At 26.9% G+C, this 18,085-nt stretch overlaps 1 protein-coding gene and 1 long non-coding RNA gene across 2 annotated transcripts; one reads left to right on the plus strand and one right to left on the minus strand.

Moving 5' to 3' along the window:
• Nucleotides 1–5,209: 5,209 nt before the first annotated feature.
• Nucleotides 5,210–6,122, minus strand: LOC137822171 (abscisic acid receptor PYL2-like). The gene has a single exon (XM_068627073.1). The coding sequence runs from the start codon at nucleotides 5,940–5,942 to the stop codon at nucleotides 5,379–5,381; it is 564 nt and encodes a 187-aa protein (XP_068483174.1). The 5' UTR covers nucleotides 5,943–6,122; the 3' UTR covers nucleotides 5,210–5,378.
• A 6,786-nt stretch (nucleotides 6,123–12,908) lies between these two features.
• LOC137821302 (uncharacterized) lies at nucleotides 12,909–14,615 on the plus strand. The gene is made up of 2 exons (XR_011082779.1): nucleotides 12,909–13,307; nucleotides 14,223–14,615. It is a non-coding gene; the product is annotated as an uncharacterized lncRNA (long non-coding RNA).
• Nucleotides 14,616–18,085: the final 3,470 nt, after the last annotated feature.

Raw genomic sequence — 18,085 nt, forward strand, 5'->3', positions numbered from 1 at the left:
TAAAATGCTTTTTTATAAACTAAAATTAATATACATAGATTAAAAATTATATAAAATATATAAGAGAATGTTTATCAAATTAGTTTTAGCTAAAAAAATAATAATTTTATTAGAAAAACTTTTGCAAGAGAAAATAAGTATACTTTGTTAAATCCTAATTTTTTATGTTACTCTTTTAGCATTATTTTCTAAAAGTATTTTCAATTTTTCTATGATATTTTTATGTTGCACAGTTGTTATTATTACGTGAAGAATATGTGAAAGAGAAATACTATGAATTCATGTCCTACAATTATTTTTTTGTTTTATATTTCCTATTTTGGGAGTTCTGGTCAACTAAGTTATTGGGTACTTGATTGGTTGGCGAGTACCGCAGAATTCTCACTTCACGTGACTGAGTAATGCCAAATTCTCAAAATCTTCATACATTTCTCCGTCACTTTCATATTATTTCGTAAAAAGTTGTTTTTAATTTTTTAAAATGAATCATAATTTAACATTTTTTAAATAAATTTTCAGTTGCATTAACTTGTAGCTTATACTCCTTTTCCTACCGTAATATTTTCCTTTTTTTTTTCAATAGTAGTTTAATGTGTATTTAAGTGTGTGAAAGAGTTTACAAAACAACTTTTTTTTTTATTTACGATCTTACTGTAAAATTTTTTCTTTTTTAGTTTTGTATTTCATTTTTATACATAGTTAATTCGTTGAATTTTGTGACTTCCGAAATAACAACTAAAATTTTTAAAAAATAAAAAATTATTTTTCTTAAATTAATAATAAAAGTAAATATATTTTTTAAATATTTTTTAATTTTATTTTATTCATATTTTTTATTATTCAAATAAATAATTTAATAATTATCAACTTATATTTTTATGAATCAAATTAGTACAAATAACTTGATAATGTTATTTATCTTTTTTTAATATTGAAAAATAAATAATTTATTTTTTAAAATAAAAATATCAATTTAAATATAATATTTTACTAACTTTATTTTTTATAATAAATTTTATTTGAGACATATATAAGCCCATCAACTATGGCTCTTTTGCAACCGTATATATAAGCCCATCAACTAGGCCAGAATGACAAGGCCATATCTACGATTTGGGCCTTTTGATTCTTCCCAGTGGGCTCATTAGTTAAAATTGTTGGCTTTTGCTTATTGCACCTAATCAATTCAAACTTGCATCTATTAATTTTTGAAATTCCAGAATTACTCTTCCTTCCAGAATTGAAAATTCAAAATTGAAAAATATATTTTAAAAAAGAAAATTCAAAATAGATATTTTATATTTTAAAAAAAAATTGTAATATAATTGAAAAATCAAAATCTTATTTTAAAAAGACAAATTTAGAATACATATAATACATTTAAGAAAAAAATTATGAAAAAAAAATCCAAAAGCATAGTTTAGAAAAAAAAATCCAGAAAAAAAAATCTAAAAACATATTCTAAAAGAATTATTATGGAAAGCTGTTTCAGAAAACCTAATATAGGAAGGTATTTTGGAAACCCAAATCAATATTCAAATTTATTGGATAGAGAAAGCAAAATCCGCATAATTATTCTTTAATAAGTTGCCTATTCTAGGAAAGTAAAAAAACTCGTAAAGTCACGGGCCTGCCTATGGTGTACAAATCCAAGAAGACTATTTCTTCCTGCACCTCCATATGTTCTTCTCTCATGTCCATAAATTTTCGTATTTCCAAAAATATCACTCTTTAATATTTCAGATTACACAATCTAGAAGTCTTTTATCAAATTCGTAATTAGTTCCCAGATTATATAATCTGGAAGTCTTTTTTCAGATGCATGATTAGTTTCTGAATTACATAATCTGGAAGTCTTTTTTAGCTTTTGGATTATGTAATACGAAAGTCTTTTTTCAAATGCGTGTCCGGATTACATAATCCGAAAGCTACTCTATAGGAGTGACACAAGAAGAATAAAAATGTATTTTCACGTTTTATATGAGAGTAGCAGAAAAACATATGAAATTGCAGAAGAAATTGGTCTGGGCCAAACTCATTTTACCATAATAGTTTTAGACTGTTTCTTCCTGCACCTCCATATCTTCTTCTGGCACCTCCATATCTTCTTCTGGCACCTCCATACACAACATGAAAATACATTTTTGTCCTTCCTGTGTCACCCCCATAGATTAGTTTCCAGATTATGTAATTCGGAAACTCATTTGAAAAAAGACTTCCGGATTACATAATCCAAAAGTTAAATGAGACTTCTGGATTATGCAATCCGGAGAATAATCATGCATCTAAAAAATGGCTTCCGGATTATGTAATCCGGTAGCTAATTACAAATCTAGAATATTATAAAGGGATATTTTTGGAAATTTGAAAATTTATGGAGGTGAGAGAAGAAGGTATGGAGGTGCAGGAAGAAACAGTCTAGTTTTATCTCAACCCATCTTTTTACTCTTTTTCAACTTGACTGAACTTCCTACAGAACTAATTTACCCTACTTTTCAAAGAAGATACCGTGTATTATATATATGTATACTACAAGAGTTCCAATTACTCATACACCGATTTTTAAATAAGTTACTTCATTTTATTTTTTTAATTTAATGATATAATGAAGAAATAATTCTAATTCTTAAATTAGAAAAATAAACATGAAGATGAGAAATAATTTTACAAACAAAATATTTTTTTTAGAGAAAATCAACATATTTATTTACCCATTTTCACCATTCGGCCTGTGAGGTCGTCTAGAACGTTACACAGTTCTAGTCCGGACTACCTAAGACTGACAGTTTCGGTTCCCAGACATTTTAAGGTTTTCTCCTCATTTTAAAGTTTAAAATTATCATGTAATGAAATTTATTATATTATTTGCAGCTAATATGTTAGTAAAATTTTGCAGTATAAAACATGTATATAGAATTATAGTATTTAAAAGGTTATATTAGTCATTTAAGATTACAGGATTTTTTAAAATTTACATTGAACCCCAAAAAATGATGAAGGCGTATAAAGTTTAGATTGCATAAAAAAAGGTCTACAGAGATAATATGTTTTTATTTATGAAAATGATAGCAAGTGATAAGATCACAATTCACACGTTTTAGTTGAGGGGATTAACGCTTTTGACTCTTTTTTTAAAATATATATAATCTTTTTTGAGAGCTTGTTTGAACAATCTTAGTATATGAAATCACTTTTTAATTTTTTTTTTAAATCCAAAAAGTAACAAATAGAAGATGACGAATTCGAAAAAATGTATTAATCTTAAAACAGTTTTAAGTTTTGGCAAGTATTAATTTGATATTTATCTTGATTTTTGTTTTAAGAACGGAAGGTACAAAAGAAATACCAATCAAACAATTTTTTTGGAGAAAATAAAGTAAACTATAATATTAGGCCAATTAATGGTAATATAGTAAGGTTATTTTTTAACTCTATCTGTGATTAACTATGTTTCAGTAATTAAATGGAAAAACTTAAAGTGATATTGAAAATAATCGATTATAAAATAAAATTGAATAATTAATAAATTTATGTTGAAATTTTTAAAATGTAATTATTAAGAGTCAAACATAAAATTCGTGCGAGACTGCAAAATATCTACACACAGCACTCAGTCCATTTATAGCTCAATAGTGGTTTGTATGAATTACGTAGAGTTAACACTAATCAACCACTAATCACGTGTTTATATATCGCAATCACTATTTTCAGTTTTATCTGGATATAGTTGTTGTTGTTTTGTAATTATATTTAGAAATATAACCTATATTTTTTAATGATTATTTTCATGAAATTTTGTAAGCATAAATCAAAGATAATTTTTATTTTTTTATAAGATAGTTTCACATTAATTTCATACGCTTTTCATAATTGCGAAGGAAAAAACATATTGTCGAAGTGAACGAAGAAATTCATATTAGTGAATATAGATTTTAAAAAACAACAAAAATGTGAATTTCTTTAAAGGAAATTATTTGTGTCCCTGGAACTTTAAGTAGAAAATTAATAAAAATAAATAAATTTTGAAGTAAATAAAATAATCCAGCGAGGCAGTTTTACGAGGATGAGCCTTCACAGTCACATGTTCCTCAAGGTTTGTCACAAGCGATCATCACAAGATTTTGTAACTTTTTGTTCTTGCCCTTCAATTCGGGGTTAACACATCAACCGCAAAATAAGGTTTTATTTTAACCTCAACAACCTTTTACCTTTTTCTTCTTAAACACCAGATCAATCTCGTTTAACGATTAAGGAAAAAAAAAGAGTAAAAATCATTTATTAAATAAATCGACATTTATAAATGAAATTAATTTAAAACATACGATTAATTAGCATAGCAAATGCTTCTTGACCTGTTTCTTTTAAATATAATGATACCAATGCTCGTATTTATTTATTTTTACATTAAAATAATATAACACTACAGTGTGTTTGAAATGAAATTAAATGTCTTAATTGAGCTTAAAGACAAATTAATTTAGAACGTTATAATGATGAGAAGTGTTGTGTTTGTATTTGAGACTTTGAGTACACGAAAGGCAGCAAGAAACTGGCAAGTTGCAACGCAATAATCCATCCCAATAATGCACGCAAATGTTAAATCATATTAATAAGCGTTGCCAATTAATGTCAAACATCCATCTCTTTAAGCTTCACCCTAATCTTATAACCTTATATATTTGACCTTTTCCCAAACGTAATCTTTCTTTCTTTCTTATGTTCTATTTCTTCTTTCTAAACTTCCAGCCGGAATACCAAATTAGTATAGGATCTTGGAGGCTATAACGTAACACACCAAACTGCACGCAATTCACTTCCTATTTCTATTTAAAGGGCCTAACAATAATAATCCCGAAATGGTTAACTACCATTTGACCAATACCAAAATCAATTATTCTTATTGTAACTCACCAAGATCAACACTCATTTTAATCATGTTTAATTTAATGCCTTCAAATTAATTGTCTATAGCATCAAAACAAAGAAATAAAACTGTATTTCCTAAAGAGTTAACAGAAAAATAGCACTGTTTCCTATTTCATTAAGTTCATTTTGTGGCAATGACTATTCTTGAATTTGTGTTGATGCTTTCTCCTTCAATTATATTTTTTCATAAACAAAACTTGAGCGCAAAATTTGATTTGAAAATTGAAGTCTAGTTCTAGTCTCATCACTATGAAGATGTTGTTGTTCATGGTGTATTGCGTACTTAACAGAGAAATATGCATTTGATTTATATAAATGAGGAGAGGGATACAATTAAAGTATTCATTAACAATGAAAAGCATGCAGGAGTAATTAAGCAAATAATAGTAATATATAGTAATTAATAGGAGTGAGGAAGAAATGAAATGAAGGTAGTGTGAGAGTGGTTGAGCTCAGTGCAGAGTGGTAGCCATAGCAACCTCCCCGAGTTTCTGAAGGTTAAGCTTCACCACAGTGTCCACAAACATCTTCGTATCCACTCCAGTGTTCCCTTCGGGAATGTCCACGACGTAGGATTCCAACACAACGGTGTAAATCTTACCGTTCCTGTTGAACTCGTTCACGGACGTCACGGAGCGGTAGTTATGGAGCCTGTGCTCGCCGCCGACCACGCGGAAGCTGAGCAGGTGGTTGTCGTCGTCTAGAATCTCGAGGCGCTCGGTGCTGGTGGAGGCAGGGAGGCCCGAAACGACGGTGACCTCCCGGATGCTGCCGACGCTGCCGTCGCCTGAGCGCATGTTGCAGCTCTTGATGAAGTGCTTGTACTTCTGAGGATTATCGAAGCTTCGAACCAGGGGCCACACCGTGTGCGCCGGAGCCTCGATACGTTGCGCTATGATCGAGGTGCAGATTTTGGGGGATGGCGCGAACTTGTGGTGCGCGTTGATGGTGCTCTCCAGTTCCGTGAATTCCTCTAGGGTTAGACCTAGCTGCCGAAGCTGTGCTTCTGAAGCCATGACGGTTAGTTTTCTTTTGATTTGGGCTTTGGGCTTTGCTTTGTGTGACTGGTTTTTTGGGAGCGTTTCCTAGTGGAAGGAAGCAGAAGGAGGTTCGTGTTCGTGTTCCTCTTCTTCGTCTTCATTCATGAAAACCAGATGAATAGTGAACGTCAAATCCAATAACACGTTCGCTGACGTGACTCTTATTTATCTTTGAACCTTACTTTACTATTGCTTCTTTTCTTTTAGACATATATACCCTCTACATTTTTTTTCTAAAATTTTATATTTTTATGGATAATTATAAATTCATAATCTTTTTTTTATGCAAGCACGTTATAATCTTAATATTATTATTTTAATATTTTTTAATATTATTTAATTAAAATTTAATTTTTATTATATATAATTTATCTAAATTCATCATCGTATACAACTCTAGAGTTATAAAAAATCATTTTCCTTTTTATATTTTGAAGTCTTTGGGCCAAAATGACATTTGAGAAAAAAAAAGGTCACTTTGTTAGTTTGCAACTAAATAAGACACCAAAAATTTTCAATATCTTAAAGAATTTGAATATGTTTAGAATCACGATTTAGAACTTCTGAACTAGTCTCCATTTCAACAAATAGTTAGTACTAGGCATATAAGTTGAGATTTTTTTGAATTTTAATGTATATTTGTGTTTTCTTAGAACATAAGAAGATTACTAAACCATGAACTTAATTTAAACTAGTTGACTATTAATTAGAAACGCTGTAATTAATTATTTTTTATGCGAAAAAATATGAAACTTGCACCTGGATTTTATTAATTTATTATTTAATAAATTAATTTAGAGAAATTTGAAAAGATTATTTGTATGTTTGTGATGTATGAAAAAGTAAACATAAAATTTGAATGCAATTAAGAGAGGAGAAAAAGTGGTGATAGGATGGGGAAGTGGATGAAAACGGTGTTCATGTGAGTTCTTTAACGAACTCTGAGCTCATCTGGACCCACCATTTGCTACTGCAATTTTGTTTTTGTTTTATGGTTGAATTATAATGTTTGAATGAAAATCAGAAATTGTACATTAATTACTCATACATTCCCTTGCGTATGACTTGTGTACTGTGCTCTCTCACTCTCCTCCATGCATGGGAAAAATTATTACAAAATGCTTAGTTATTGCTACGGGTGGCAAAGCGGGGCAGCCCCGCATTGGCCCGTTCCGCACTTGGCCCGCAAAAATGCAGGGTGGGTTGGCCCGCCCTGCAAAGTTATTGTAGGTTAGAATTCTCGACCCGTTCCGCATAAGAGCTGGCCTGCGAGTTTGCGTCCCGCTCGCGGTTTTTTTTTTAAAATTAAATATTTTTTTTTTATATTTTGTTCTTAAAAAATTGTCAAATTAAATCTATATATTTGTTACTATCAAATCTAATTTTTTTTTCTTCCTTTTCAAACATAGTCAAACATCAAAAAATTAAACATTAAGATAAATATCAAATATCACTATTCTTCCACTTCCAAAACATTAAACATACCTAATTCTAAAACATTAAACATAAACATAAACATTAATTAAAAAACATTAAATATTTTTCCATTTCAATAACATTGGATGTCGCCTTAGAAAAACTTTCATTAATTTTTTATAATTATAATTTTCTCTGTCATCTGCACACATTAAAACAATGACATTTTTTTTCTTGCGGGTTAGCGGGCCAGCCCGCTCCACCCCGCTGCTGACCTGCACGGGCTGTGGACTAATGCGGGGCAGACTAATTCTGGTTAGCGGGTTGAGGTTAGCCCGCCCCACGTTTTTTACCTGCGGGCCGCGGGCCAGCCCGCATGGCCCGCCCCGCTTTGCCATCCCTAGTTATTGCTAACTTTGTTCGATTTTAAAATTTTAAAACATTTACACTTCAACGTAGGGATGGCAAAGCGGGTCAGCCCGCCCCGCATTGGCCCGCCCCGCGCTTGGCCCGCAAAAATGCGGGACGGGTTGGCCTGCCCCGCAAAGTTATTGCGGGCTAGAATTCCCGACCCGCTCCGCATAAGAGCTGGCCCGCAAGTTTGCGGGCCAGCCCGCGTTTTTTTTTTAAATTAAATATTTTTTTTTTTACATTTTGTTATTAAAAAATTGTCAAATTAAACCTATATATTTGTTATTATCAAACCTAAATTTTTTTCCTTCCTTTTCAAATATAGTCAAACATCAAAACATTAAGATAAATATCAAATATCACTATTCTTCCACTTCCAAAACATTAAAAATACCTAATTCCAAAACATTAAACATAAACATTAATTCAAAAACATTAAACATAAACATTATTGACATTCTTCCATTTCAATAACATTGATGCCACCTTAGTAGAAACTTCATCCATTTTTTCATAATTATAATCTTCCCCGTCATTTGCATATATTAAAACAATGACAATTAATTAATTATTTTTTCATAAAAATAATACAATAAAAATAAGATAACTTTTGACTCAATTTACTTCTCCTTCTCTAACTGGTGTCTTGCTCATTTATCGTGTTTGAAATCGATTTAATTGGCATGACCCAGTTTAGGTTGCCCTGCTGCTATAAGTGCCAATATTTTTTTCTTGCGGGTTTGCGGGCCAGCCCGCCCCGCCCCGCTACTGGCCCGCGCGGGTTGCGGGCTAATGCGAAGCGAGCTAATGCGGGTTAGCGGGTTGAAAAGGTCATCCCACCCGCGTTTTTTTATCTACGGGCCGCGTGCCGACCCGCACGGCCCGCCCGCTTTGCCATCCTACTTTAACGTTTGATTAACTAAGACTTGATGACATGAAATTAGATAAATAGATATTGTTATTATGAAGTCAACTTCGGGATATATCATTAAGATCGTGAAGTATGGTCTATTTTAAAATGAATGAGTCCTCTTACGATTTTTTCTTTAAAAAATAACTCATATATTAATGGAAGAAAAATATATATAAAATTAAAAATATAGTGAATTATTAACAATATATTTTAAAGTTTTCAGTTGTACCTTTCTCTTGTAAAAGAGTCACATATATAACACATATCCTCATTCTCTAAGCCTCTCTTTGTTTCTGCAAATGAAAATATGCAAATACATATTATTTTGTGAGAAATGAGGTGAAATTTTAAAACTCGAAAAGAATAAACACGTTAATCAAGAAAGAATTAATGTTTAAACTTTTCACTTAAAATTACAATTTAATTTAAAAAAATTATATAATTGATTTATATCATTATCGTAATCTTTTTTAATATAATTTATTTTTATTAATAATTATATATTTTTTTATAAATAACTAAAATAACAATAATATATTAAAACGAATTATTTTATTTGATACTAAAATTTAAATTAATTAATTTTATTTATTCATTATTGTTTTAAAATATAACATGTTTACATATTAAAATTTATAATAATTTATAATTTTAATTTTATTTACATTTTTAAAATTTTATCTTTTACATTAAATTATTTCAAAAATTCATGTTATAAATTATTTTATAAAGATATTAATACATAATTAAATTTATTTTTTACATCAATCACTACAAGAAAATCATGACATAGAAACCAATATTTAGAGATCAAAATAATTAGTTGCAATAATAACTAAATTAGAGACCATTTTAGAAACTAAATAAAAAATTGGTTGCTAAATTAGTTTCTATTATTATTAAATAGTTTATAAATTGGTATCTAATTAGCAACCAAGATTTTAACTACCAATTATTTAGTTTCTAAATTTGGTTTCTAAAACCTTGGTTGCTAATTATATATCAATTTAGAAACTATTTAACAATAATAGAAACTAATTTAGAAAACCAATTTTTTTTAGTTTCTAGAATGGTCTCTAATTTAGTTACTATTGCAACTAATTATTTTGGTCTCTAAAAATTGGTTTCTATTTCATGATTTTTTTTGTAGTGAATCAAATATGCTAGGAACTTTTCATTTACTTTCTTTTACTCTTAATTTCAAATAATCTCATCTTCCACTTTCTTATACTTTGTTTGAAATTAGGAGTGAAAAGTTGATGGTGTGGAACAGTGGAAGTGTGAGGATTTGAGGAGCAAGTTGATGATATTTAGATTAAGGTATACTAGGGTGGATGTGTGACGAAAATTTATTAAAGTATGAGAGTGGTGTGATGGTTCTAAAGATATTTTGAATTGTGTAAATGGTAAGATTGCAAATTTAACCTTGTGTATAAAAAAAAAACATAAATAATAATTAATTTTGTACACATTTTAGTTAATTAAAATAATTTAACATTTCAATTATAAATAAAGAATAAAATAATAATAATTAATAATATTATTATTTAATAAATTTAGTTAATTATTATTAATTTATTTAATTTATATTTATTATCATTATTTAAAAAAATCATTTTAATTAATATTATTATTTTATAAATTAATTTGTTATTTTAATATTTAAACATTTATATTATTAATATTAATAAAAAATTATTGTTATAAATATATAAATACTTATAATATTATTATTTATTTTATTATTATATTATATTATATAATTAAATTATATTGTTATAAATTAAATTATATTAAATTTTGTACACATTTTAGTTAATTAAAATAATTTAACATTTCAATTATAAATAAAGAATAAAATAATAATAATTAATAATATTATTATTTAATAAATTTAGTTAATTATTATTAATTTATTTAATTTATATTTATTATCATTATTTTAAAAAATCATTTTAATTAATATTATTATTTTATAAATTAATTTGTTATTTTAATATTTAAACATTTATATTATTAATATTAATAAAAAATTATTGTTATAAATATATAAATACTTATAATATTATTATTTATTTTATTATTATATTATATTATATAATTAAATTATATTGTTATAAAGATTTGAGAATGAAATTTATATATTCTGATAATCAAATTTATTAATATAAAGTTACTGAAACTTGTTTAAAACTTGTTTCCTATGTGACATAAAATTGGAAATTATATTTCCAATTCATTAACTTTCCTGTTTTGACTCCCCCAAACCCAGGGGCACCTCTTGCCCTCTCCGTCCACTTTCTTTATCTCCCTTTTCTTTCAAAGGATCCAAATATAAATAGTATTTTTGCTTTCTCCACTCTCAAATCCACTATTAAAATACATTATTGGATCCAAAACTAGGTTTTAACTCTTATTTTAAAGGGACTAATTGCATCTCCTTTCTTTTAAAGCCGTGATCTAATTCGGTCGTACATAAACCACACTTCACATGGTCAGGAACAATGTAACTTTATTTATTTTTTTATTTCATTTTCGATGTCATTATACATGTCTTTAATAACTTGTCCAAGAAAGCTATGTCATGCTTCCATAATTTGAAAATTCATTCATAAAATAAACGTATTTGTTTTATATTTTAATTTTAATTTTTAAGCTATTAAGTTAAACCCATCTAATCGGTTAATTTTAATGGTAGCCTTTTTTTTAAAATTAAATAAATTAAAACTTAAGAAACTATAATTACAGAAAAAAATTTAAAGATTTAAATTGTAAATTTTGTAAAATACTTACATTAAAATTATAAATCTAAAAAGCTAAAATCCTTTTAATGACTTATCAAACATATCCAATATGAATCGATAAAGAAAATAATGAGAAGAAGATATTCAAAAACATTAAAATAAAGTAACTTACTAATAAATCTGATACACCGGTATCATTGTATTTTATTTTAAGAAGTAGATTTTTAATTCAATTTTATAAAATCCGTTTTCAAAATAATATTTTTTTTCATTATATAATATGAATTGATTTTATTATTAATTAATGTAAAATTTCTTTGGCCGAAAAGTTTGGTGTTATTAATGTCGGGCTGAAATGTGATTCTACCTTGGTTTGTGTTACGTTTACTACTAGGACAAATGTTCCTTAGATGCTTCGTAATGGATGAAATACTTATCTTAATTACGGTGGAAAAATCAGGTTTAGGGTTACTCATATTTTTCGTGAAGTGAAAGGAATGCGTGTGCTGATAAGTTGACTAATTTAGGATTTATTCATAGAGAATCATTTCAGTGGTATAATAGGCTTTCATCTAGTCTGTTATTATAATTCTTTATTAATAGGTATAACCTACCTATGTATAGTTTTTATTAACATATAAATTTTGGTTTAGTTCCTCATATTTTTATATTTTCTTTTTTTAATAATATTTTTTTCATATGATGACAAATGATTGTTGTTACTTGAGGTGTCAGTTGAAATGTAAGTAGCATGAAAACTTTTTATATAAAAAAATTAATGTAAAATTTCTAACACATTGTACATATTTATATTGAGGTGGTGAACTCATGCATAATACTAGATATTTATGAGTGATCTGATAGTGATTTCATAACGGATACAATAAACCCAATAAACTCTTATTAAGATAAACTCTGAATGATTAAACCTTACTTAATATTATAAAACCATGAAGTTTTCATTTAGTTATTATTTATGAGTTATAAATTCTTGATGATATATAGATATAAACCTGATCTTAGATACCGATTTTGTAAAGTTTAAGTTTAAAATTTAATTCTTAATATTTTAATGCAGGAAAACACTATTCCCAGGTGACAGGTGATGCAGTGCAGGCATGGAAGGAAGAATAATTCTGTTGATCCGCACTCCTAACGTGCCACTTGAAAAGATAGTTTGATTATGTATTAATTAAGGAGAAGCTTTTCATAAGGCTGTCCAATTATAGTCGAAAGAGAGTGTTTGGATTTCTTTCTGTTTTTGGTTTACACTGCAAAACCTTGGGTTGGAAGGGTCCCAACAAAAAACTGTGTTCTCAATCGCTATTTTTTTACCCCAATATTAAACCTTTTTGCTCCCACTTTGAACGTTAACAATAGCGCCACCAAAGACCGCACAATACAAATACATGTATCGTTTCCTATGCCTTTCTATGTCTTGCTTTCTGACTCTATATATGCGCGTGTGTGTGTTTCTGGTCTCCATTAGGTACTAGGTGCGTGGGTTAATAATATTTGATATGCAACGGATATTCTCTGTGAGCTGAGAAATGGGAATACCCAGAAAATGTTCATATTGTGGCAACTTAGGTCACAATTCAAGGACTTGTAAAACTCCCCTCGGTTACGGATACCTGAAGCTCTTTGGAGTGCAACTTCTCCTTTCTTCTTCTTCTTCTTCTTCATCATCCTCTACTGTTTCTTTTTCTTCACCTTCTTATTCTGCCATCAAACCATGTTTCAGCGCCAACTACTTGTTCTCTTCATCTCCTTCCCTGCTTCATCAAAATGAACATTCAGATGCTTACTTACTCAGTGCCAAGAGCCTCCTATCAAAATTTCAAGATACAAAAAAAGGTTCTTTTTCTCACTTGAATCTTTTTCTTCATCTGTCATGGATTCCAATAAATTAAGGGTCTAATTAGGTGTCTTTTTTCCCATTTGTTTCAGGCGAAAAACACTCATAAATCTTTAAAATCATTGTTATCAAATTTTAATGTTATTTAAGATTTTATAAAATAACAATGTTATTATTCTTACTAGAAAATGGATTTAGCTTTGCGTGAAGTTAAAATTTACACTTACTTGAATATTATTGCATCACTCCTTTAGTTAAATATCACATGCAAATAAACTTGGTATATGTAAATAACTTTATAGGAATTTATGGTATGCTATATATAATATTATATTAGAAAATGAATAATAACTTAATAGTCTCAAAATTATAATTTTCCCTCGTTTTTTATTAAAAGTCCAAAAAGACAAAACTATAAGGTAAAATGAATTATTTGGTCGAAAAACATAAAGAAAAAAATTGAGACTTTTAAATAAAAATAATATTTAAAATTATTTTTAGTACTTTAAAAATATGAAATTATAATTAAGTTGAATTTTAAAACAATATTTTTTTTAATAGCTACATTAAAAAACTTTTTTAATTTAAGTTAAAATTTTAAAAAGTAAAAAGGAAATTGTATTATTTCCTTTTGAGGTTACGCTCAATATATACTCACAATCATTGTAGTTTTAAAGTACATATTATTCACTCTAATCATTTTAACAAAGTACCATTTACATTATTTATAGTTTTTAAATAAATAATCACTTTTTTATGTTTATAATAAAATGATATTCGTTTTATATTTTTAATAAAGTGACGATTTGTCTTATTTAATTTAAAAATATCCCATTTACTAAAATTTAAAATAAAAATATAAAAATGAAATCTTGTATATGGAATATCTTATTTGTTGTTTATGGAATGGTGAGGTGTGGCATGGACAGAGGAGGAGCACAGGGTGTTTCTTGTAGGGCTTCAGAAGCTGGGGAAGGGAAACTGGAGAGACATATCTAAAAGTTTTGTGAAAACAAGAACACCTGTGCAAGTGGCAAGTCATGCACAAAAGTATTTTCTCCGACAATCTCAGAATACCTTTCTTAAAAGACAACACCGTTCCACCCTGTTCCATGTCCCTTCCTCGTCAACTTCAACTTCAACTCATTGCACTCTTGACATGGCAGCCCCAGATTTAGAACTTAAACTTGCAACTCCCACGCCTTTGGAGCTATAGCTCATGCGTTGTTTTTAAGTTAATGTCTCATATTTTACTTATCTATGAATTATCTACTTTTTTTATCAATTCAAACTTCTTATTTACAAGTCACTTAGAGGACTTTAAACATGATACCGAGTTTAAACATAATACCGAGTAATATAATATATTGAATTTCAGATCAAACAATCCATCCAATTAAGTATAATTGTATTTATAATAGTATTTGTTTAGTATTTATAATTACCATAAATATGTTATTAAAATTATTCAAGATATTTTTTTAGCTTCTAGAATATATTTTTTAGTTCCACTCTTATTTTACTAACTGAAATAAAAAAAATTAATAAATATACTCTGTCTAAAATGATATGTTTAGACATTTGACTAGGGTTATGTTTTTAAAATAAAAAATTTGATAATCAAATCAATTTCATGATTCTAATTTTATTCTATACAGTCGAAATAAGGTTATATACATTCACATAAATATAATTAAAATATAAAATAAAAGAAAATACTTTTATCTTTAGAGTATTTCTTTTCTAAGGACAAAAAATATTGTCTTGAGAAACAAAGATGTTGAGCTTTTCTGATATCCACTACTTAAATTGTGATGTCCCATGATTTTTTTTTAAATTAATTCTGAAATAATTATTTTTCTTCTATTTAGTACCATATTTAAAAAAAAAAAAACAAGCTGGCCCTGAATAACGTTTTATAAAATAAAAAAAATTAAGTAACCAACCACTGGATTAAAAAAATAATAATACCTGTACTGTAAGTTTATAAAAATGCATTTAGAAACTGGAAACATAGTACTGAGTTTATGCTACTTTATTTTTGACAAATAATATATTATTTGAAATATAAGTAAATATTTATTGGTTGACAACGTATTAAGAAAAAAGTTACATGAAGTTTGATGCATATCATCTCAAAAATAATATAAAAGGATTTTAGAGTTAGATATCGATTATTTTGCTATTCTACAAAATCTTGTTAAGTGGCGTAAAAGCAAAAAAAATATGACTTTTCTTTCGAATTATAAAATGGAGATTTGCGATGTTACTTTTAGGTTATTGGCTAACTTTGATTTTGCTATTTTATTATTATTTTTCTACCTTTTAAATTTATTTGGGTACCTAACTAAGGTTATTTGATAGGTTTATCAGTTGAAAGCTAAAGAGAGTTAGCGAAGAAACTCCCAAAATAAAGATAGTAATGAAGGGTTTACGTTTTTATTTTATTTAGATAATTGTGATTCCCATATTCCTTTTTTTATTGTGAACTTGGGTAATTAAATTTACCAATTTACATCTTCTCCAAATTCCTTTTTCAACCTCACCAAATTTTGTCTATTTTAATTAAGGGTAAACAGAAAATTTAATTGACCCTGCTTCATTTTATTTTTAAACTCATCGAATCCATTAAAAATCCCTTTATTTAAATTCAAATTTTATTTTGATTTATATTTTATCTATTTTTAGATTTTTATTTTGGTTAAACAAATTTTAGAAATTAAAAAATACAATTTTTTAATATAAATATCGTTTCTCACTTAGTGGTATCTTCGCTTAATTAATAGATTCATCTTATCATTATTTTACATGGAATCTGTCAAATAAATGTCTAAAAGGTCTAGCAGAATCTCCAAATTTTTGCTTGCGTTCCTACCAATCTTACATTTTATAACTTTGGGATAATTAACGAATACAATATTAACCGTAAATTTTGTAGTTACAGTAGAAATATTAGTTGGTTTAGGATTCAGCATTCTTTAATGATTATTTTTAATCTTTATTATTAAATACAATTAGTTAATGTTTATAGTTAGAAAGTTAATTAAAATACTAAAAAAGATTTCAAATTAGGATGATTAAAATATTCTTTATAATTAGATTATATTAATTAGTATTTTCATTTTTAATGTTAAATTAAATTTAATTATCGATAAAACTAAAAAAATATAAGTTGAAACATGAGAAGATTAAAACTAATAAATACATTTTTGTATTGTTTGGATCAGAATGGTTGTTTAGGAGGATGTCCATACAACATAGGATAGGATAGAAGTATTTTACGTTAATATTCTTAAAATATTAATAATATTAATTATTTTATTATTATTATAATTATTAATATAATTACATAGAAAAAATATAAAACTAAATATTAGATAAATTTATTTAATAATTTAAAAATATTTAATTATATTATTAATAATAACATATAATTATAAATAATAAAAATAATAAAATAAATTATAATATGAACAATATATAGTTATATAAAATAAAAAATATATATAATAATAAATATTATTTTCATAAATTTTAATATATTTAATAAATTTATTTTAATTTAACACAAAATTATTTTTTATTACAAAATAAGATTAATTTTGAATATTATATATTAGAAAAAATAATTAACTCAAACATACAAAAAAAAAAATATACCATAACCCATTATTAAAATATTTTTTAATAAGAGTAAATTTATTAACTTACATTTTACACATTTAAAATGTTTTATAAATTTTTTCTAAATATCATCACATCACTCACAAATTTCAATAAACTATCATCACAAATTCATTCTATCATCCCTCAATCTAAACAACCTCTTAGAAAAACTAATGTTGTGTTTGGATTGCGGTGAGGATTTGTGAGGAAGGGAGGGAGTGAATTAGAAAGGATGTGTGCACAAAGAACTTCATTAATTAAAGTTCAATAACTCTTTCTGTTTAATACTATTTTTTGATATTATTAAATTATATTTTTATTATATTTTTTTAATATTAAATAATTTGACATATTATTATTATGTTACTTTTTATAAAAATATGGATTTAGATTGGATTTCAATTTTTTTTATAAAAATATATAGATTTAAAATTTGAAATCTAATTTAAATATTTAGATTTTGATTATAAAAATCCAAGTTATTTTTGTAAAAATTATGGATTTGAATTTAAAGTCTGATCAAATATTTGAATTTAGATGCTTCCTAGATATCAACATATTCAGAATAAAGGTAAAAAAAAGGTTTGCATATATGTTCTATGTGTACGCTATTCAACATTTATTTTTTGAATGTTCTAATGCTTTGCATATTTGGAGTTGGGTTCGACAATTTTTTTTTACTTCTCATTTCTCTAATAAGGAAGATCTTATTTCTTTTATTAAGAGTGATGATAGTTCTTTGATTAAATTGATTAAACTTGTTGTGATAACTTTTTCTATTTGGATGATATGACATATGATGAATTATGCTAAATTTCAGGATAAAATTGAGGTTTCTAGGGCTATTTTGATAATTAAATATTTAACTTGTTTAGTAGGAAATTCATATAAAGCTTCAATGAAGAATGATATGTTGAACTTCAACGTGATTAAGTTTTTTTTGTATTAATACTCGTAGTGGTAAAGTTCTTCGTCCTCTTCTGTTAGATGAGAGTTTCCTTCACCAGGCTGGGTTAAAATTAACACTGATGGGCTTGCTAGGGATATCCTAGTTTTGCTACTTGTGGAGGTATTTTCCGTGGGAGTATGAGGGAGTTTATTGATACTTTCT

The sequence above is a fragment of the Phaseolus vulgaris genome, chromosome 9 (assembly GCF_000499845.2).
Source record: "Phaseolus vulgaris cultivar G19833 chromosome 9, P. vulgaris v2.0, whole genome shotgun sequence".
In the NCBI taxonomy this organism is placed as follows: Eukaryota; Viridiplantae; Streptophyta; class Magnoliopsida; order Fabales; family Fabaceae; genus Phaseolus; species Phaseolus vulgaris.